We start from the raw sequence: 21,515 nt of genomic DNA, 5'->3' as shown, positions 1-21,515 counted from the left end.
TTCTTTTCTTTTCTTTTCTTTTCTTTTCTTTTCTTTTCTTTTCTTTTCTTTTCTTTTCTTTTCTTTTCTTTTCTTTTCTTTCTTTTTAAATTTTTAAAAATTTTTCCTTTTCAAGTGAAAGATTGCAGTGTCTATGTGACATTTGTCTGCCCTTATTAGGCAATCCTGTAAGGAACAGTACCTACAGCTGACATTGGGAGAAGGTTTCTGTTTTTATCAGCTGAAATGCAATGCTAAGGAACATGGCATTCTGGTGCAGAACCCTGTATACATGCAGTCTAATGTCTCTAATGGCTTCAAATGCTCTATATTGAACTTTTCCACAGTGAAAGAACCAACTTGGCAGCTTTTTTAAATCTCTTGTTGATCTTAGCTGAACCTTCACATGTCCTGATGATAAACTATCATCCCTACATGCGCCAGTACTGCATGAAGTCTACCCTGACTTCATGACTGTTTTGGGGTAAAAAGTGGGCTGTTACTATATTCTGGTTTGGAATGTTGTACTGGCTGGTGTCATTGAGGGCATAGCCCACATAAACATTTAATAGACTGAACTCTGACTTTCCTTTTTCATAGGAGTAATCACATCAGTTTAGGTATACGTTTTTGCTTCTTGGTCGGTGCTGTATTGGAGTTTTTCTGTGTGTTAACTGTGTTTGTGCCAGCTCTCAGTTGCTTCTGAAAAGCACTCTGAAGGAGAGACAGAAAAGAAAAAAAACCAGTAAGGGAAGAATTCCGCATTTCTCAGTTAAGGATCCCACGTTAGATTACTTAATAACCTTAATATGGGAGAAGGTAGGGCCTCTGAAGTTCAGCACTTTTGCTAGCTAATGTCCCAATTATGCTGACCCTACCATTGTTTCCAAACTGTGACAGAAAGGAGACCTTTTTCAAGCATCCGTTGTTAATGATATAAAATTTGATGTTAGATTATAATGGCAAGGACACTGAAAAATTTTAAAATAAATTGTTAAACAAGAAGTGTTAAGGTCATCCAGCCCTAGCACTTACTGCTAATTTTAGTCCATTACACCAGTAATTTAATGGAATGCTACCAAAATACATTACCATCAGCAGAACAGTCATCTGCAATTGTAACCAAGTGTTTAGGCAAGTGTTGGGTAACTACTTTTTCTGTAATGCTGGTTCTATTAATTAGAGCTAGTTTGCATTACTACTGATATATATTTGGTTAATTATGACCAATCCTCCCATGGTGCCTGTAATCTTTGATTATTTCCACCAGATCTTTTTGAGTTACAGGACTGGTTTTGTCTGCATGGTGTCATGCCGGAAGTAGAAGTCTTTTTGTTAAGGAGGTGTAAAAATTCCTTCTATAAAAATCCTTTTTGAAAAACAAGTCTTGAGATTTTGAAAAATATTTGCAGAGTTGAGTAGCATTGTATTTTCATTTAAAGAACCCTGTGTGAATATCTTTTCAGAAATAGGAGCATGTCTGTCCTATGTTCTTAAAATATTGTGACCTTTTTTTTCCAAAGAAGACTCTTAGGAGAATTGTGTATTGGCTCTGAAAGAAAAAAGAAAAAAAAAAAAAGAAAGTAAGAAAGGAAAAAAGAGTCTTATCAATTTTCATCCTCTGATTCCTGTGATTACGAGCAGGCTCTTCACCCATATCTTCACACCTTCAGACACATACCTGAAATAGCAGACTGTAGAGTTCATACTTACTACAGTGAGGGACTTTCCAAATTGGAAAGTTTCTGGAGAGATTGAGGCAGAGTATTTAAAGTATCTTGAGAAAGAAACTAAAGGTCACTCTTGTCTCTTGTCTCTTGTATGTTAAGCAGGTAGAGAATTTTGACCCAATATCTCATATCCTGGAAAAATCTTTTGTTGTATTGCACATGTAATGAAGACTGTCAGGTTTCAGGTGGTTTTTTTCAGCAGAATGCTCTTTCAGGTTTTGCTTTCTAAGAGAAAATATTTACCTTCTACCTTTGTGGGCCTGGTCTTTCTCAGTTTTCTCAGGCAAGGACATTAATCTCTGTTAGGTAAAAGTCTCTAGATTTAAAGGTGATTATTGCAGGTCTGGGTGGAGAATATGAATCTAAAAAAAATATTTTGCTGCAAGAGATTTTGATGTTTGTGTTGAAGCATAAATCCAGTTGGGTGGATGGCTAGTGGATTGGAGTTTTTGTGTTTAACTCCGTAAGTTGATACTGGAAATGTAAGATAATGTTTATACTTTGGAAAAGTGAAATGATTGTTTAATGTGTGTGTCTAAAAGTGAAGTAGGCATGTATACGTGTGTACGTGTGTGTAAATGTGGATTTGTAGGAAACAGCATTGTTAAATGTGCGAGAATAATATAAATATAAAAGCCTTGAGAGGCTGCTTTTTAAAGCAAATGCTTAATTTTCTTTCTGATATTTGTTCAGTGGTATTAACTTAAATTGATTTAATAAAGTTTTTTCAAAGTTAGTAAGAATACAGTTCAGTTAAATACTCTTCCTCTCCCTTCTCCAACATCCTCCATTCCATCCCCTCCACGATCCATTGCCCCCCTTTCCTCTCTCTTCCTCCCCTTTCTTCATTCACTGTCAGGAAGGGACGCCTCAGAAGAGTCATTTCAGCTCAGCACGCCACCGTCAGAGACTAGTGGAACCATCAGCTACAAAAGTGAGTGCCTTTATTGAAGGACCATTTCTAAATTGGAATGTTGTGTCAGCAGAGGATTTCTTGCTAAAGAGGAGCTCTGTGTGCTTGGTGGGGGATTTAGTTACTTTTATTCATCTGCGAGTGATATGATCACTATCTCTGAAGGTAAACTTCAGCAGTGAATTGATTCCTACTCAAGTGCAGCAATTGGGTTTTTTTAACTTTAAAAAGTTGTGGGGAGATTTTGTTTGTTTGTATCTGCAAAGTGTAATAGAAACTGTATGAGAAGTTCCACTTTGCTTTTATCAGTTTGTGCGATGTCTTTTTGTAAATCCATGTGCAGTGTATTTGTCTCATTCTTAAACAAAAGACTTTCGTTGAATAAAAAATTGGCAAGGATATGGAAGATAACCAAACACTATTTTCAAGTGCTATGAAGCAATATGAAGTTTCAGAGCAAAAAAAATAGACTGGCATCAAGTACTTGCTGGCTCATAAGGCTGTTCCACCTTTTTAGAGGTGTACTCAGAAAACTTGATAGATTGAGTGACATCACTTGAGGGTGATGTTACTGTGGAACTTATAATAAAATATACTATGGTGCATATTTTAGATCATCAGTATTCGCCTGTATTTATTTTGTGCTACTTTTTTGTGAGACTCCAGCAAACACGAAACTGTGTATCCATTATTACTACTGCCTGGAAATCCCATTTTTCACTTTATTTAAGATACTGCAGAATTGGTTGCAGTATTTACGTACAACTTTTGATACAGGTTGAAGTAGCTCTGTGATAGCAGTCCTGGTTATGAAAGAAAAGCCTCGGTTTTATATTTTGTCTTACATTCTAATTAGGATTCCAAGTACTGTTGTCAGACTGATTCTTTCTGTTTCTATTTGTGTTAATTCATTAGATATTAGTAATGTTGACTCCGACCATTTCTTTCAGCATGTAGCAACATTATCATAAGATATCTTTTTGGGGTCTAGGGAAGTGTATTTGGGGTTTAAAAAAGCAAAAGTGAGTCAAACACACACACCCATGTATATGTACACACACATATGTCAGTGTGCTCTCTTGACAAGCCATTTTTCTGTGTGCATTACTGTTTACTAGAATCGCTCCAAGTAATTTCTGCAATGTGTAAAGCCTCAAAGTGTAAAGGAAAAATGTCTACTGAAGCACACTTCTGTGAACGTAAGTGTGCTAGGTTTTGCTCCCTCCTCTTATCTGGTTTCCTTGCATTTTTTCACTATGCCCCAGTGCCCTACTGTGCGACTGCATGTTCTTTGTCAAAGGTAGGTGTGCTGTCAAAACCTTAATGTGGTAGCTACAGAGTAACCTTAGTATTTGCTCTTCTGTTCGGGACAGAAGGACCAGAAGGGGTCATGATTGTGTTTCTAGAGTCCTAAGCCACTGTCCTTTAGTTTCTTTGCTGCTGGAAGAACATTGTGATGCACTGGGAGCAAGTCAACAGCTCAGCTCTGCTGGACACCAGCCCAGCACCCAGAGGGGGGCTGCTACCACAGGCCACTCAGCTCCACCTCTCCCCCTACGATGACTGCCAGCAGTTTCAGCATGCCCATCTGCTTAGAAAAGACTTCTCAGCACATAGTAAGAACACTGCTCTGGTTTAGCGTTTGTTTTGATTAAAATGTGGCTGGAGAGAGGAGGAAGGAGAAGAGAGAAGAGGAAAGAAGAGGGAGGGGTGGAGAGGGAGGAGAAGAGAGAAGGCAAATGAGAAGCACTTCTTCAGTGTCAGCAGGAAAGAAGAGAAAAACTGCAAGCTCACAGTTTTCTGTGATGTGCAGGTCACTCACATAATCTCCTCCCTCACTGTCCAGGCAAGAGACTGGTGAAAATCTGGAACAGTAGTCTTCTGAGTCTGACATTTCACTGAGTGGGCAGTGCCTAGACATGGCAAGCCTATGAAACTAACAAGCACTTGTACCCATCTGTGCTGACAGCCGTGCCTTCTCTTCCTCTTCTCTCTTACACATTTCTCAGTGAAGAATAGATGCCACACTTTATGTCCTAGGTGTATGTGTCTTTTCTTCTCACCCACCCACCACCCTTGTTGTGTTCTTGAAATCAACAGCTGAAAGAGCTGTACCTCTCTGGTTTGGCTGAGGTAATTTGAGGTTTTAATTTCTGGTTGTTTCCTCCTCCTTCCTGCATGCCTTCTCTCTTCTCTTGTGCATGGGTCATATGTAGGGGCTTGGATGGTGTGCTTTGGGCTCATGGAATCATACAATTGTCAAAGTTGGAAAAGGCCTCAAAGATCAGGTCCAGTTGTTAACCCAGCACCATATTCACCATTAAACCATGTCCCCATATGCTGTATTTACACGTCTTTTGAATGCTTCCAGGGATGGTGATTCTGCCACTTCCTGGGAGCCTTGTTCCACTGCATGACCACCTCTTCCGTGGGGAAATTGCTCCTAATACTCAATCTAAACCTCTTGTGACACAGCTTGTGTCTAATACTTCTCTGGGTTTCAAGTCTGGGAGATGTCATGTTAACCTGTGGTCAGACCCCACTCAGGTTGGCCCAGCTGATGGAATGTAGAATCTGGATTTGGCCTTGGCAGCTCACCAGAAAGTTTTTGAGTAGGGATATTGGCTGGTGGTTATAGAACAAGGTGGCATAGTTTGCTGCTCTACATGGGACGTGTCCTGGAAGTGGACATGAGAAGTGTGAGAAGGCAGTTTTCAACACCTTTTTTCAGGACTCTTGGGGCTGTACTGGATTACTGATCTTGGGGCTGAGACTACTCAAGAAAAGGAAGGAAGACAAACCTGTCCTGAAGCAGGTACTGCAGCTGATTGTGTGCTTGTTGGAGGAGAAAACCTGAGCAGATTTGGCTGGGGAGAAGTATGGCGCAGTACATAAGGAGGGAAACACTGTGTTCTTCAAAGGCTCATCTGTGTTCCAAGGACATGCTTCATACAGTGTGAAATCCTCAGTATTTATTATTCAGATGACTATGAAGTAGGGAAGTGCTGTTAGCACAGTGCTTCCGAGAGACAAACTGTGTCTTTCCTTTGTATTCCTGCTTGCACTCGAAGAACTGTTGTTTCCTGTCAGTCACCTGTGGACTGCTGCAAGTCAGTAGAAGTGTCATCTTTCCTGTTGTGTGGCATGATCGCCCTTACCAGGAGCTGCTGTGACAATCTGACCAGCAAGCGCTCCTCTTGAAGGAATCCATTTGCAAAGCAGCTGGTGAAGAAAGCCTACAACTTTCTCTCATGAAGTTGTAACTTGGCTGGGAAAGTTGAACTCCAGTAAAGTCAAAAGGTAACAGCAGTACAGCCTGTCTCCCACCAGTGACTATCGGTCCCACCAATGACTTAAGATGCATACTCCTTGTCTCCCTGCAGACACACCAGCTGCAGTGCCTGTGGATCATTGATCATTGATTCTTGTGCTATGGGGGAGGGAGGATGCTTTCCCAGTCAAGACTAGGAGTATGGTTGAGAGTCAATAACGCAGGTACTTCCAGAGTAGGAAGCTGTAGAAAGGCAGAACTTCTTCAGCTGCTTGTTTTCTCACACTCTCACATTTATTGCCTCAGGAAGAGCTGCCAATTGTTCCTGGTGGTACCGGTGCACAGAAGCCTCATGGTCTTGTTATGCTAAAACAAGAACTATTTTGGCTGCTTTTAGACCAAGGATGGTAATCTTTGCCATCAACAAATCTCACATGCTTTTTTTAAAGCTTGTTAATTCAGCTCTTTCTAGTTTAGAAAAAAACATACACAATCCCCCCAAACCCAAATCCAAACCAAACTTGTTACTCTGAAAGTTTTGTGTCTTGGCTCTGTAAAAACTGGTGAGATCCCTTTTATTCCTTTTCCCTTCCTGTGCAGCAGCTGTTTGCCCAGCTGGCAGGATGTAATAGAAACTCAGGCTGTACAGCTTGCAGGGATTGTTGTGTGTATGAGAGATGTTATTTGGGCTTGGGGCAAGACCATCACGAACTTGTAAAGGAATATTGGTTTTGTGCCTACATTTTGTTGGGCTTTGTTCTGGTGTTTAATTCTGCATATCCTGAATTTCCTGCATTTGCTTCCAAACCTCATGATTAAGGGAGAATGGCTGTATTCTGGAGACTTGGAAGCAAGGCAGTGTGTCTCATGAGAGCAGCAGCAGTGCTGAGTGAGTCAGAGGACACTGAGGTGCAAATTGCCCAGAAGATCTTTTATCAGCTGTGGTCAGCTGATTGCAATGATTCACTTTGTGTCTGCTTGTCCTGGACAAGCAATTTTTGGGTCAGTGATTTGGGTGACCCAAAGCAGCAAGGAACATGCTGTATTGACTTAGTGAGACTAATGTTTCCTGATGGGAAAGGATCTTGGCCTGTCCTGTCAAAAGAGAGTAAAGTTGTTAGGGTATGGTGCTGTTAATTTGGCTGGCTATGAGCTCATGTTTGATCTCATGCAAATCAGGGAAAGCTAAACTTCGAACAACTATACAATCATAGAAGAGTTTGGATTGGAAGGGACCTTAAAATCACTAGTTCCAATCATCCTGCCGTATTGCAACGTCTTCTGCTACGCCAGAGCTCCATTCAGCTTGGCCTTGAACACGTCAAGGAATGGGACATCTATAAATTCTCTGGCCAGCCTGTTTCAGTGCTTCACCAACCTCACAGGAAAAACTTTTTTCCTAATACCTGGTCTCAAGCTGTCCTCTTTCAGTTTGAAACCATTACCCTTTGTCCTCTCACTACATGCCATTCTGTCTCCATCTTTCTCAGACTCCCTTCAGCTACTGAGTGACTGCAGTTAGGTCACCATAGGTTTTCTGTTCTCGAGGCTAAAGAATCCCAATTCTCTCAGCTTTTTTCATAGGAGATGTGCTCCATCCTTTTTGTAATTTTGATGGCTTCCTCTGGACTCTCTTCAACAGGTCAATATCCTTACTTTTCTGAGGACAGAAAACAGTATTCCATGTTCCATGGGATCTCACCAGAGCAGAGCAGAGGGGCAGAATCCCCTCCCTGGCCCTGCTGCCCACACTGCTCTGGATGCAGCCCAGGACACGTTTGGCTCTCTGGGCTGGGAGTGCCCATGGCTGGGTCATGTCCAGCTCTCACCCTGCAGCACCCCTAAGTCCTTTTCAGCAGGGCTGCTCTCAGTGTATTCGTCCTGAAGCTTCATACTGGGAGTTGACCCAACTTAGGTGCAGGACCTTGCATTTGGTCTTGCTAAAGCTCCGGAGATTCCCATGGTCCTGCTTTTCCAGCCTGTCCAAGTCCTTCATGATAGCTTCCTGCTCTTCAGGTGTGTCAGCTGCACCACTCAACTTGGGGTCGTCTGCAAATTTGCTGAGGCTTCACTCGATTCCTTTGTCTGTTGTCATTAAGGATGATATTAAATAATGCTTGAGGATCCCTGAGGGATATTGCTTGTCACTGAGCCACTGATCACTGCCCTCTGCATGTGACTGTCCCAACTAATTCCTTATCCACATAACAGTCCACCCACTGCACCCATTAAATCCATCTGTCTCCAATTTCGAGAGATGGATGTTGTAGGGGACTGTGTTGAAAACTGTAGAAAAGTGCAGGTAAATGATACCTGTGACCCTGACCTTTTCTACTGATGTAGTCACACCATTAAAAAAATGTGAAATATAAAAGGTGCTGAGACACTGGGGATTCTGACTTATCTGCTTGACCTACAAAGCAGGGTTCTCAGGTATACATGGAAGCAATATAGATGTAATCTCTAAATAGCTTTTGCTGTATTACGTTGCATTAATTTATTTACGTTAGCTGGTCGTGCCTTGAAACAGAAGCTTAATATAAAGGATTGCTGGTTAATTTGTTTGCTGGAGCTTCTTAGTGGGTAGCAAATGTGGACACAAGTAGACAAAGTTGAAGAAAGTGCCCTAGTAGTGATCTGAAAGACAAAATAAGACATGCATTTATAAAGCTGTGAAGGTTGAGTCAAATGAAAACCAATTTGATGTGGGAGCATGGAATTAAGAAGGAGTTAAAAGGGAAAGCATTCATACAGTTTTCAAATTTTTTTTTGTGTTTCAGTGCATAAATAAAGCTGTATTCAGATTAGGCTGCAGGTATAAATAAGGAACATCTGTCTGTAACAATTTTCAAGGTTACCCAGAATTTTGTTAGCTTGGAAAAAAAACGCTCTAGAAGACTGAATTAAACTCCAGACTGACTGTGAGGAGAGAAGATATTTCAGCACAGATAGTTGTTTGCTTTTACACACATTCTGATGTGAGTATGCTATCAATTAATTACAGAGTGAAGTTGTTTTCCCTCAACTCATACTGAACAATTTCTGCAGCAGTTTTTTTTCTAAAATCTGATGCTTGCTTATAAAGTAATTTCTGAATGTAAACCAGCAATTTATTATGCTTTTTGAGCTGACAAAATTCTTCTACAACTGTTTTCTCTGTCTGTCAATTTGTAATTGTAAAGAAATACCTTGCTGTTGAGAACTATGTCTCTACCATAGGTCTTAAGTAGTTGAGAGGTCTCATTAAAAATAAAGATTTATATATGGCTCTCGATAATAAATGGTAAATGGTTCAGACACTATATTATGTCTTTCTAGGCTCCACTTAAGTATGTTTTAATCCTACGCTCCTATAATTTTACTGCTTTTTACCATAAATCCAACACAGATTAGAGTCTTATTCTAAGAGTAAGATATTAGTGTAATGTGTTCATCACAGGATCTGCTCATGTTACAAAAAAATAAATCCATCTAGTAGGCAGGGGAGTGCAGAGAACGAAGCACTATTCACTAGCACTGCTCTGTGGCAACAGCTGACAGAAGATTGATTTGATGGCCAATTGATTGCTAGAAAGTTATGTTTACCAAAGGTTAGAGAGCCTGGCAGATGTATAAATAGAAACAGATGATATGTTACAGTCAAATATTATGGATGGATCCTCCCTGGCAAGTTAAGATTATCTTCCTTATAAAAGTATTCTCCTGACCAAGTAAGTCTGTCAGTAGTGTAATATTCATTGCACTAGATAGGTTTTGTAACATTCTACACCAAACTGGGGGGAAAAAATCCACAGTACTCCCTTTTTTCCTTAGTAAAACTTTAGTTCTATACAAGGCAATACCAAGTTATAATTAGATATTTTCAGCTGTTACTTCAGATGTGTGATCTCCATCTCAGTGTTGCTTGCATGCTTCCCAGTTGATTAAAAATAGAAGGAGCTGTGGCAGAAATAGTATTATAAATAGTTTGGCTGAAATAAATGCTAGTGTGTATGCAAAAAATATTACAGAAGTGTAAAATCAGTCTTAAAATATGGTTAAATTAGTCAGCATGAAACCTCATTTAGGTGTGGAGTGCATAGTACACACACAGAAAAAGAGGTGGAATGGGACCAAATTGTGAGCTAGATTTTGAAATGTCTGCCTAGAACTGGGGTGGGGGAAGTGTCAGGTCACACCAGGGTTGGGAAATATTTCAACCATAGTAAGATAAGGTTTGTGTCCTCAAAAAAACAGGTGTTTTCTTTCCACAGAGAACTATGCTATTCACAGAATCATGTTGTTTAGAAAGGACCTTGAAGGTCGTTAATGCAAATCTTTGGCTGATCACCACCTGCTGACCAGCTAGTGCTATGTCCAGTCATTTCTTGAACCCCTGCAGAGATGGTGATTCCACCACCTTCCTGGGCAGCCCATTCCAGTACTTAACAATGCATTTCTTTCTGATTCCTAACTCAACTCCTCTGGTGCATCTTGAGGCCATTCATTTCCTCTCATCCTGTCACTTGTTGCCTGCGAGAAGCAGCTGACCCCCACTTGGCTACACTTGCCTGTCAGGCAGTTGTGGAGAGTGATAGAGTCACCCCTGAGCCTCATTTTCCCCGGCATAAACAATTCCAACTCCCTCAGCTGCTCCTCATAGGACTCACTTTCTAGACCCTTCATCAGCTTTGTTGTATTCCATGGATACACTCCAGTACCTCAATGTCTTTCTTGAATTGAGAGGCTCAGAACAGCACAGGATTCAAGGTGTGGCCTCACCAGTGCCCAGCACAGGGGGACAATCCCTGCCCTGCTCCTGCTGGCCACACCATTGCTGATCCAGGCCAGGATGCCATTGCCCTTCTTGGCCCCCTGGGCACACCCTGGCTCACGTTCAGTCACTGTCACCAGCACCCCCAGGTCCTTTCCAGCCACTCTGCCCCAGCCTGTGGAGCTGCCTGGGGCTGTTGTGACCCAAGGGCAGGACCCGGCCCTGGGCCTTGTTGAACCTCGCACCATCGGCCTCAGCCCGTGATCCAGCCTGTGCAGATCCCTGTGCAGAGCCTTCCTGCCCTCCAGCAGATCAGCACTCCCACTTAACTTAGTCTTATTCATGAACTTACTGAGGGTACACTTTGTCCCCTCATCCACATCATTGTAAAGATTTAAACAGCTTTGGGGCCAGTACTGAGTCTTCAGGAACCTCACCAGTGACTGCTGCCAATTGGTTGTGGCACTATTGTCCCTAAAATTGTTGTCAGCTGATGTGCAGTTGGCCAGTCTCACACACAGAGCTGAGGTAAATACCTTTCATAATTACGCTTAGATGATGCTGTGTGGTAAATCTGCAAAGCTAACACCCATTCTTGAAATTTTACACTATATATCTACTTTGGTGAACGGAAGCGTATTGGCTTCAAGTTACCTAGTTATCATATTATTTAGTATTCTACGTTCTTTTGGTTGAATGATTCTCTTACTTCTCATGCTGATTAGTCTGCATGCTCAGTCTTGCTCTCCTTTTGAGTCAATGGGTTTCTTGATCCATGAGTTGAAGGTCATAATCCCCCTGCTGAATTGCCTTTTACCCTATTGTCTCGGTGTTCAGCAGCTGATTGAGCTCACAGGAGCCTGTGGCCAAGAGGCTGTGAACTGGCACTGATCCCTTGCAAATAAAGTGCGTGAGGCTCTGTGCACCAGCCAGGTGACAGCAGAAAACAGCAGGAGCTGATGACTCAGCAGAAAGGCCCCAGGCTTGCACAGGCTGTAAAAGCCCAGGTGGTCGGTCCTTTGTTCGGGGTCCTTCCTTAGAGGCTGTGAGGCCTCTTCCAGGGGTGAGCCAAGATCATCACCACTCTCTGGACCCAGCCACCCAGCTGGTTTTTAACCCAGTGAAGAGTGCGCTTGTCCGAGGCATGGACTGACAGCTTCTTCAGCAGAATGCTTCAGGAGACAGTAGACTCTGAAGGCTTTGCTGAAGGAAGACTATATCCATAGACTTTATGTCATCCCCCTGGGCAGGTCACCTGATCATAAGGACATCAGGTTGGTTGTGCAGGAGCTGCCTTTCCTAAATATATGCTGGCTGAGCCCAATCCCTTGGATGTCCTGTATGTGCCATATGATCACGTTCTGATAAGGTCATCTGATAAGCTTCCTGGACACTGAGATACATCACTGTGCATTTACGTATTTTACCTACTTACTGTAGGTAAGCACAGGAAATGTGGTTTAGATGAATGGACAAAGGGGTGGGCCAAGGACTGGCTGGATGGCAGAGCTCAGCGGGTCAGGATCAGGGCAGTAGAATCCAGTTGGATGTCAGTGGTGTTCCCCAGGGATCAACACTGGGTCCAGTCTCACACTACTTGTTTACCCCTGGTCTGAAGGGATCCAAGGTACCTCAGCAGGTTTGCTGATGATGCAAACTGGGGGAGTGGCTGATACACCTCAAGGCTCCGCTGCCTTTCATCTGGACCTTGGTAGGCTGGAGAGTTGGACAGAGAGACCCCTAATGAGGTTCAACAAGGGCAAGTGCAGGGTCCTGCACCTGGGGAGGAATAACCCCAAGCACCAGCACAGGCTGGGGCTGCCCCACTGAAGGGCAGCTCTGCGGAGAAGGACCTGGGAGTCTTGGTGGATCTCAAGGTGACAGTGAGCCAGCAGTGTGCCCTTGTGGCCAGGAGGCCCAGTGGGATCCTGGGCTGCACTGGGAAGAGTGTGGCCAGCAGGTCAGGGGAGCTGATCCTCCCCCTCTGCTGGGCCCTGGTGAGGCCACATCTGGAGTGCTGTGTCCAGTTCTGGGCTCCTCCGTACCAGAGAGACAAGGAGCTCCTGGAGAGTGTCCAGCAAAGGGCCACAAAGATGATGAGGGGTCTGGAGCACCTCTCTTTTGAAGAGAGACTGAGGGAGCAGGGGCTGTTTAGTCTGGAGAAGAGAAGATTGAGAAGGGATCTCATAAATGTATAAAAATATCTCAAAGGTGGGTGCCAAAAGGATGGTGCCAGACTCTTTTCAGTGGTGCCCTGTGACATGACAAGCAAGGAGTAATATTGCAAGCAGTTTCACCTCAGCATGAGGCAAGACTTACTTACGTTGAGGGCAGCAGAACAGTGGAACAGGCTGCCCAGGAGGTTCCTGGAATCTCCCTCTCTGAAGACATTAAAAACTGAGTTGGATATGTTCCTGAGTGTAACCTGCTCTAGGTGACCCTTCCTTGACAGAGAGATTGGACCAGTTGATCTCAAGAGGCCACCTAACCCTAACTATTCTGTGATTATGTCATCTTAACTAAGGAAATTAGCATGGAAGATACACTGATGTTTTCCCTGACTCAATTATCTTGGTGGCATGACTGCAGAAAAGGTGAAAGCTGATCTATTAGTTGTCAGTTTAATAATATAAATCAGTATATGAACTGGGAGGAAATTTTTATACTATTCCTTCTTGAAGATTTACTTTAGGACTTGTTTGTCTCATGGTTTAAAACCTAGGAAGTGCAGAGGAAAAACTAATGGTGGCTGTCTTTTAGATTTGTTTCATGTTGAATAGATACAAATCTGAAGGTGTATGTCTATTCTTTTATCTTTTTGTGAGGGTGTTTTGGACTAGTTGCACAGGAAATCTGTGCCTTTGGAAAGTTCTTCACATTAATTAGCAGATACTTCATGACAGAAACTTGCAGGCAAACATATTAGACAGAGATACAAATTCGAGTAACCTTCACTGATCCTGTTAGACCTTATTAAGCTGGTGTAAATAAGATTATCAGTCAAAGGTAAAAGGAAATTTAAGAAATGTAATGCTTGCAAAACTTAATACAGTTGCTGATGTGATTTACTGTAGTTTCACTTGAATCATTTTGCCATATTGGACAAGGAGGGGAATGAATCTGTCTATAAAATGGCAATAAACCAAAAGGGCTATCTGGTTCCTAATCTCATTTGATCTAGAGTGTTAGTAGTCCAAATAAAAACTATAAAATATACCTGACTTTATTGCTAGCACATACAGAGGGACCAGGTAATGATATAAATTGTGGAAAAGGATTTATCACAGTTACATGTTTGCTTTTTTTATGGAAGAAGGATTGTCTGTCCACTGTGTTTTTTAGCTGAAAACTGTATCTAGGATGAAACAGTGCTTTATGTCAAGAGTTCAGAAATTCTTACACACAGTGGTACAGTAATTTGTATTGTTTTATCAATGATTGTTCCAGTGAAATTGTCAGTATTAGGAAGCTGGGGCTGTGCCTCAAGGTAGTTGCTGCTAGATATCAGCTTCCTCTCTACATCAGAGATGTTAAACCTGAGATTGATACGGTAGATGTATGTGTTCTTGCACACATTTTGATGATTTCAGATAAAAATAAAAACAACAGACTGATAAGGTTTGTGTTAATGTTCCCTTTTTGACAGGGAAAAGAATAATTAAAAAGAGCTTTGAAATTCTCAAATTACATTTTTTTCCTGTCTTCCTGTGGTGGATACTCAAAATTGCAATTGCAGCTAATTAGAGAACCTGGATAACATCAGCACAGAGAGCACTGTAATATCAATATGGATCATGGGATTTTTTGTTGTATTATCTTTGGAGAGGCTGAAATAATTTTTTCTTGGTTTGGAGTGCATGTTGACTGGTAACTGACTATTTGTGAAAGTTCATGCTGGTGGTGTCCTCCTATCTACCATATAGAAAGAGGAATAGTGACAGTACAGTTCTGCAGCTCAGCAGCAAACAAGTGTGGTGAACAGGTAGGACAAGGCAGGACATGGATAAAAGGCCCATGAACAACTATGTTTAGATTAATCTGGTTTAGGAGATCTTCAAATTTTTCAGGGCATTTAAAGCCCTGTAAGAAATGAAGCTTCAGCTGAAATTGAACAAGCTGGAAAATCAAATGTTAGAAGAAATGTGTGACTAGAGTTTTGAAGTGAAAAAATGAAGTGTGCATTTTGATTAAGCTGTTTTCAGAAACAGGATTAATATTTACCTAGTTGGTCTCCAGACAGTCTCACTTTTTCCAGTGTAAGCCTTGCTTGAGAACTTGAAACTTTCTTTCACATCAGTGGAGTATATTACTAATAAGTTGTGTGGGATCAGCTGAACTGATCCAACGTGAATTTATAAAAACTGAGAAAAATGTCAACTTTAAGCAAAATCTCTAATTTTGAGAGTTTTAATTGTGTAAGGGGCAGAAGATCTGGTGTCATAAACAGAGCAAATATAAAGTATCCTATTTCTGCAAAAGAGATATCTTTTGAAAGTGGAAACGTAATGTTTTGTCATTGCTGTTCCATGTGATTTTTGTGGGTGAAAAAGTGAGTTGTTTGTGCTCTTTGTTTCTGTTTTTCCCTAAGTATTTCTCTTACATCTGAAGAGCAGCTTCAGAGCTCTCGGAGTCTGAGAGTAGGCATTGTGGGCACTGCAGTGCTTTGACCAAACTCCGTGACTCAAGTTCCGCTGAACTTAAAACTTAGTTCCAGTGAACTTTCCCCTTCTGCCTTGGTCTCCTCCAGCTGATTATTGTGAACGTGTTAAGGTAGAGCCAGGCTTGTCTTTTGCTAGTGCTAGTCAGTCCTGGAAGAAAGAACAAATGTATTTTGACTTTTATCCTGTGCAAAATAACAAACAGAAACTGTTGCAATCAAAGCCTAGGTTTAGGCAAATCTCTCATGCTGAAGGCAAGCCTAATCATTTTATCTTCTTGTTACTTCAACAAAAGTCAGCATCAGCTTCTGAACTGTATAATATAAAACATGATTTGCATCTGGGGAAAGAAAGGCTTCTAGCTTCTTGTGGGCATAATGGTCTTTAGCAACTGTGTTGTCAAGAGGTGTTGATGCTGGGCTCTGTGTGCTGTGGTAGTGGGGTTTTTTTCTTTCACTTTTTAATAGTAGGCAAAATCCTTTGTAGATATGCCCACATAAAAAGCACTGCTTTTGGTTTTATGAAGGAACCTACAGATTCAAACAGAAATTAGAGAAATCACTGGCTTTAGTTAAACCATGGATTTAGGGTTTTCCAGTTCTGGTTAACTTTACAGTTGTTTATATTTCTTCAGGTGAACACTTGTACTGGTAGCTGGCATTTATGTCTTGTGTGACTTTTTTTTTTTCCCCCATCTCCTTTTCCCTTAATGTATGATAACGCTTTAAAACTCTGCTGATGAGAATATTCATGTGAACTTGGCACCTGGAATCTGTTGAGTGTTGGTGTTTCAAACACTTTGCAGTCTCTGCATTTTCTCCATTTGTCATGTGGTGATGTACTATGCCAAGGGATGAAATAAACTGTAGGACAGCAGGTCACAATAAGCATACATTTTACAACACTGTTAAATTAAATGATTTTGAGTTCTTGGAGGAAGAGCATTCATTCAGAATTTTCACTTTTTTTTTTTTTTCCATAAAGAAACATGTTTAGGTTTTGGGGTTTTTTTTACATTGAGCTAAGAGTGCAACATCTAAGTGATGTGGGCAACACTGAGAGCTAAGTGGACAGCAATTTCCTAAGTAATATTCTGCTGCTCTGTTTTACTGTGAGTTATTTGAAAAAAGGAAAGATCCCATCACTAGAAAATGAATGCAGAGATTTACAGAGTTTATGTTTGCAACAGTTAAATTGCTCTCTTTCAGAAAGGCTTGTGCTACTCATTGAAAGGGCAGTCTCACCTTTTCCTAGTTACAGTAGCTACTCTCAAATAAGGTGCGTTGCATTATAGTCATAAGGTAGTGGCCACTGCTGCTTTTTATAGAGAACATGAGATCCAGCAGAAATAATGAAATAATGTTTTTAAGCATAGTTTGAATAATTCTTAACTGCATTCTTGCTTCTCATTTGGGCAGGTTACTGATACAGTTTGGTAGGGGTTTTTTTGTGCTGATTTTGTATGTCCCTGAAGCATTGAGTATTATGGAATCCACTGGGGTAAAATAGGCATGTCTCATTTTTTGTGTTGATGAATTTTATTCCCGTAAATGGTATTTTTTCCCCTGCCCATGTCAATTTGGGGTTTTTTTTTGCCTATTTCCAACATTTAAAGATGATAGTCAAAACTACTTTGAGTGACTGACTCCCTTTTCAGGTTCTTGCTACTTTCTCTGAAGAAACTGTTGTTCTTTTTACAGTCTTCTGTAAAAGAAAACCCCTAAAAAAACCTTGGTGTAATCGTTTTCTGCAAATTTATTTTAAAATTTTGCTGGGAGTGTTACTGTATTGTATCCCTAAACAATGTTTAACAAGGTAAACAAAGTTCTTTTGCTTACTAAATGTTATTACCAATCCTGCAATTGAAGAGTCTTCAGACTATAGTGTATTTCATAGGAAAATCCTTACGGTAAATTCATGGAATCCTTCTGAAATGTTTATCTTCCATGCGGATCAGTGTTTTTAATGCTGCATGAGAATTTCTAGAATACTGCACAAAAAGCTGAACACAGTATCTGCTGTTTACTTAGTTGAGTCTAGTCTGTTACAAATCTTAGTGTTGTATCTAGTTCATCTGTAGGAAAATAGTTTTAATTGCTCTTCTTTGCATAAATGTGATAAAGTGATTACTTTCTCTGTATGATATGGTTTTTATATATAGCCAGTTTGGCATTTTTTGATCCAGTTAATTTGTATTTAAATTGATAATGCCTAGCACCTGAATATTCCTTTTATATCATGTCTCAGAACACAGAACTGGCACAAAAATACATTTCGCCTTTGAAGGATGCAATCAGCAGTGCCTGTTACAAAGGCAGGGAAAGTTAACTAAGGAGATAAAAATGATTTGCATATAACACACAATATTGAATTAAATAAATGTGGCTTTTTCTGTCCGAGTTGTAGCTTAAGTGCCTCATCACTTCTACATTATATTCCCATTACAATCTGTGGTGGTGTTGCTAATTTACAACTTGAAGTTTGGGGAAGTGGGGGGAATAAGTTATCATACAGAATAACATCTTTAAATTTTGAAATGCACAATTAAGAATGTGCAGAATTAAGAATTAAGGAGCATTGTATTTTGTCTCAAGGAGTATTCTGCTGTCAAGATCACCATCTTGTGGCAGGGCAACTGTGAATGGAATCTTCCTTGAGTAGTGGTGGTAACTGCCTTCCAGAGAAGTGGCAGTTTTTGTTCATGGAAATGCTTGTGAGGAGGTGATCTGTGATTTAATTGGTGAGAGTACACAATAAGCAAGCAAAACCCTGGTAAACTGTTGTCTGTGTCTGAACAAGAGGAAAGAATCCGTAAGCCTTTAGCTGAAAGGCAGAACTTCAGACTCTGCTGTAAGGCATCGATAATGCCTGGCTCCTTGGCAGCAAGTGTGGAAAAGGAAAGATAGTGATCTTGACTTAGGTTACTAGTGAAGAAGGTATTGGTGCAGTTTTCCTGAGAAGAGTTGATATGGAATTGCATCTTGGACAAGACTAGAACTCAGACTGCTGAGAAGGAAGCATTGCAAACACAAGCTTACTTGGGTCACCTGAAAGGAAGAACAGTTTTATAGTTACCCCTGTTTTGAGAGAAATCAGATCCAAGTGAAAACACCTTGACTGACAAAGAAAGACCTCATCGTATTTTCTTTTTGAAAATTGATTAATCCTGTGTTCGGTGACAATTTTTAGGGTCAATAGCCACTCCTAAAATTCCGCCTTGATGTTTATAGAATACCATTTCTGAGGGAAAGGCTTACTATTCGTGGAATCAGGAAGCACTAAGTTGTCATAGAAACAGGAGACAGCTTTGCAAGAAAACAAACTTGGAGTGGAAGATGCACGTTTGGTGTGAGACTGTAACACTTGTCATTTGTTGTGGTTGATCTGTCTCCATGCAGAGGTGACTGCTCTGTGATTCAAAAGAATCAAATTCTGGTAAAGTTGGAAGCAATAAAATAAAAATCATAACTTGCCGCTGCCTTGCTTAGAAGATATTTAGAATGGATTAGTGCAGTGATTTGATACATTAATCTTATACAGAGGTCAAGATTAGCTTGTATAAAGCTCTTGCATGGTGTAATAGATAGATTGAAACAATCCTTTACTTTGTTATTTGCACTGCTTTCTTTCCTTATTGCCACATCCAAATGTAAGATCTGCTGTCATCCCCCAGCTTATTTTCAGCAAAAACATAGTAATTACTTAAGAAGAAATCCTTCAAATTCATTCCTCAAGGCAGTAAGTCTTGCTGTCATTGATGATGATAAGAAGATGAATTGTGTGCCGTTGCTGATTTTTTTCCTTCCCACTGTTATTAATGCAGAGATAATGTTACAATTTTAGGCTGTTAAGATCTAACACAGGTTACCAGAAAGCTGTCAGATATTTACAGTTTATGATGGATAGGTAGAGCAACAGTGTTCTGAAAAAAAAAATCTCCTCACATTAATCTTACTAAACACCTTAACAGCTGAAGAATACATAACCAAAATTTGTTTTGAAAAGGTGCACTTTTCTGGACTACTTCTATGAGCAACTCGAAACTGAAAGACTTCTTGAATATTTGAAGATTGCAGTTGTTGGAAGATGAAACGGATTTACTGTGATTGTAAAATCAGCCTTGTATTAACAATATTGGCTGTGTCTTTGGTAGTTTATGAATGTTGCAACTTTTTATTGGTTGTTTAAAATTGAACCAGTAACAAGCAATAAGTTAATGACATTTTGTTCTCCCATGCTTATAGGGGACAAAATTCAATATTTTAAATTTTCTATAACTTGCTGGTAATCTTTACAAGGAATGTGAAGAAGATAGTGTTTTCTAAGTCACCTCTTTGTTCAAATCTGTTTGCATAGTTTTGTTTTCTAAATCATGTTTCTAGTTAGTAAGGTGAAGGCTTTGACCCAGAATAAAGTTGACTGTGTTTTATTTGTTCAGTGCATTCTGTTTATAAGGCAGAATATCTCCCATGTGGTGAAGATACTGAACATGTGCATACTGAAGTGTCTTAGAGGTGTGTAGGACCAGAGGAAGAATCATAGTTACTGAAATAATCAAAAAGCATTGCTCTTGTCAAAACATGTTATTGATAGTAAAATGTACAGAGTTGAGAGTTTGAACCGATGAATGACAGCTGCAATTACATTCAATATACCTGGTTCTTAATGCTACATGACAGCAATTTGGCATGACTTGCACAGATCTCTTAAATTTGAGGCAAGATTTATTATATTTTGTGACAATAGATTTTGAGACACACAGGGCCTCAAGGGCAAGAGTCTCTGGTCCATTAAATCTGCTTTGTGTTATTGCAGTGGAATACTGCAGCCCTAAAACCAGACCAAATTGAACTGGCCAGAGGAGGATGCCATGTAGGACAAGGGCAGAAGAGCACAGTGGGATCCTCCGGGGCGGAGCTGGTGGCTGAGAACCATGCAGAGTCATAGTGAAGGCATCTTTTTCTCTTTTTAATGCCCCAGGTGCTGGCCTGCTAAGTACATGATCTGAAGGTCCTGACCCTGCTAAGTTTTACTTTCAGCAGTCTGCATGCATTGGATGCTGAGCAGTGGAACTAGGGCAGACAGATATTCTGGGTCTCCTACTGAGGCTTTCAGAAAGGAACAACTGCCAGAAAACTGAAGTTGATGCAGCTTTTTTGGAGTTTACTGAGATCTGAGCTGGAGCATTGCAAGCCTGAAGAACTGAGTGATTTTTGGTTTGGTATCATTTGTCCCTGTTTTAAATGGCTGTGACAAAAACAGCTGGAAGAGGTAGGGTAAAAGTATTGTCTTTAGCTTTTTAGTACAAATAGTGTTTTGTATAGCTAGGAAATAAATGATTTCTCTAATCTGTGTTTTTCCCACCTGTTTTGCGCAGAGCCAGTGTGGAGTTGTGCTGTACTATTGCAAAGCTAGCATCATGCTGGTAAGCCTTCTCAGGAGGGAAAAAGTCTGTAGTGACACAGCCAATAATCTGTTAATTCCTTCAGGCTGTGGAAAAGTCTTCAGGGCGAGTGAGTCCTAAGTAATACGACAAAAATCATGTAGGAGGAGTAATAATTTAGTCTGATCTGAGAGAAAAAACATGCTTCAGTTTACTATGTTTTAGGTTACTTTTCTTTTCTTGGAGGTATTCCAGTTGGAGAAGTGTGAGTGAAGTGACCTTTCATTTTAACATCATGGTTGTAATAGATAGGAAAAATGAGGATAGAAATATTATCCAGAAAGGATATTTGTTTTATTTCAGTACTTCTTTTGTGTATATGTATATTGTTTTAAAATCCTGCCTGAGAAATGCAATAGAAAAGTGTCCTGTATGAATTATGTACTTAAGGTTTTATTTTTTCCTTTATATGGGGGGGTCTTGGCAGTTTTTAACATCTTTATCAGTGAGCCATTATTCTTTTGTAACTTCATTCAATGGTCAAAAATAGTGCTTCAGCATTGCATGCGTGAGAATGCGCCAAGAGACTAATGTGACTTCAAGTGTCTACAGAAGTCAGTGTCTCTCATTTGCACTGCTGTTATAATGATAAACTACAACCAAAACACTTGGATTGAATAAAACAAAAAAAAATTAAAGTATATGTTGCAACTCGAACTAATGTATGATTCTTGCTCCTACTGTTTGGCAGCTTTCCACAAGCATTGTCTCTTACAGTATGACAGTGCCTACCATTACAAGTAGAGTTACATGTTGGAAATAGAACAC

At 40.5% G+C, this 21,515-nt stretch overlaps 1 protein-coding gene across 1 annotated transcript in view; it reads left to right on the top strand.

The window, feature by feature from the left end:
• Nucleotides 1-21,515, top strand: part of MAST4 (microtubule associated serine/threonine kinase family member 4) — a 278,078-nt gene that overhangs the window by 106,923 nt on the left and 149,640 nt on the right. The window contains exon 4 of the mRNA XM_058423983.1: nucleotides 2,569-2,643. Coding sequence (XP_058279966.1) covers nucleotides 2,569-2,643 — 75 coding nt within the window. The remainder of the gene's footprint in view (nucleotides 1-2,568; nucleotides 2,644-21,515) is intronic.

This window comes from Hirundo rustica, chromosome Z (genome assembly GCF_015227805.2).
Source record: "Hirundo rustica isolate bHirRus1 chromosome Z, bHirRus1.pri.v3, whole genome shotgun sequence".
NCBI classification, from domain to species: Eukaryota; Metazoa; Chordata; class Aves; order Passeriformes; family Hirundinidae; genus Hirundo; species Hirundo rustica.
Note: the sequence above shows the minus strand (reverse complement) of the source record. Positions and strands in the feature narration are given on the sequence as shown.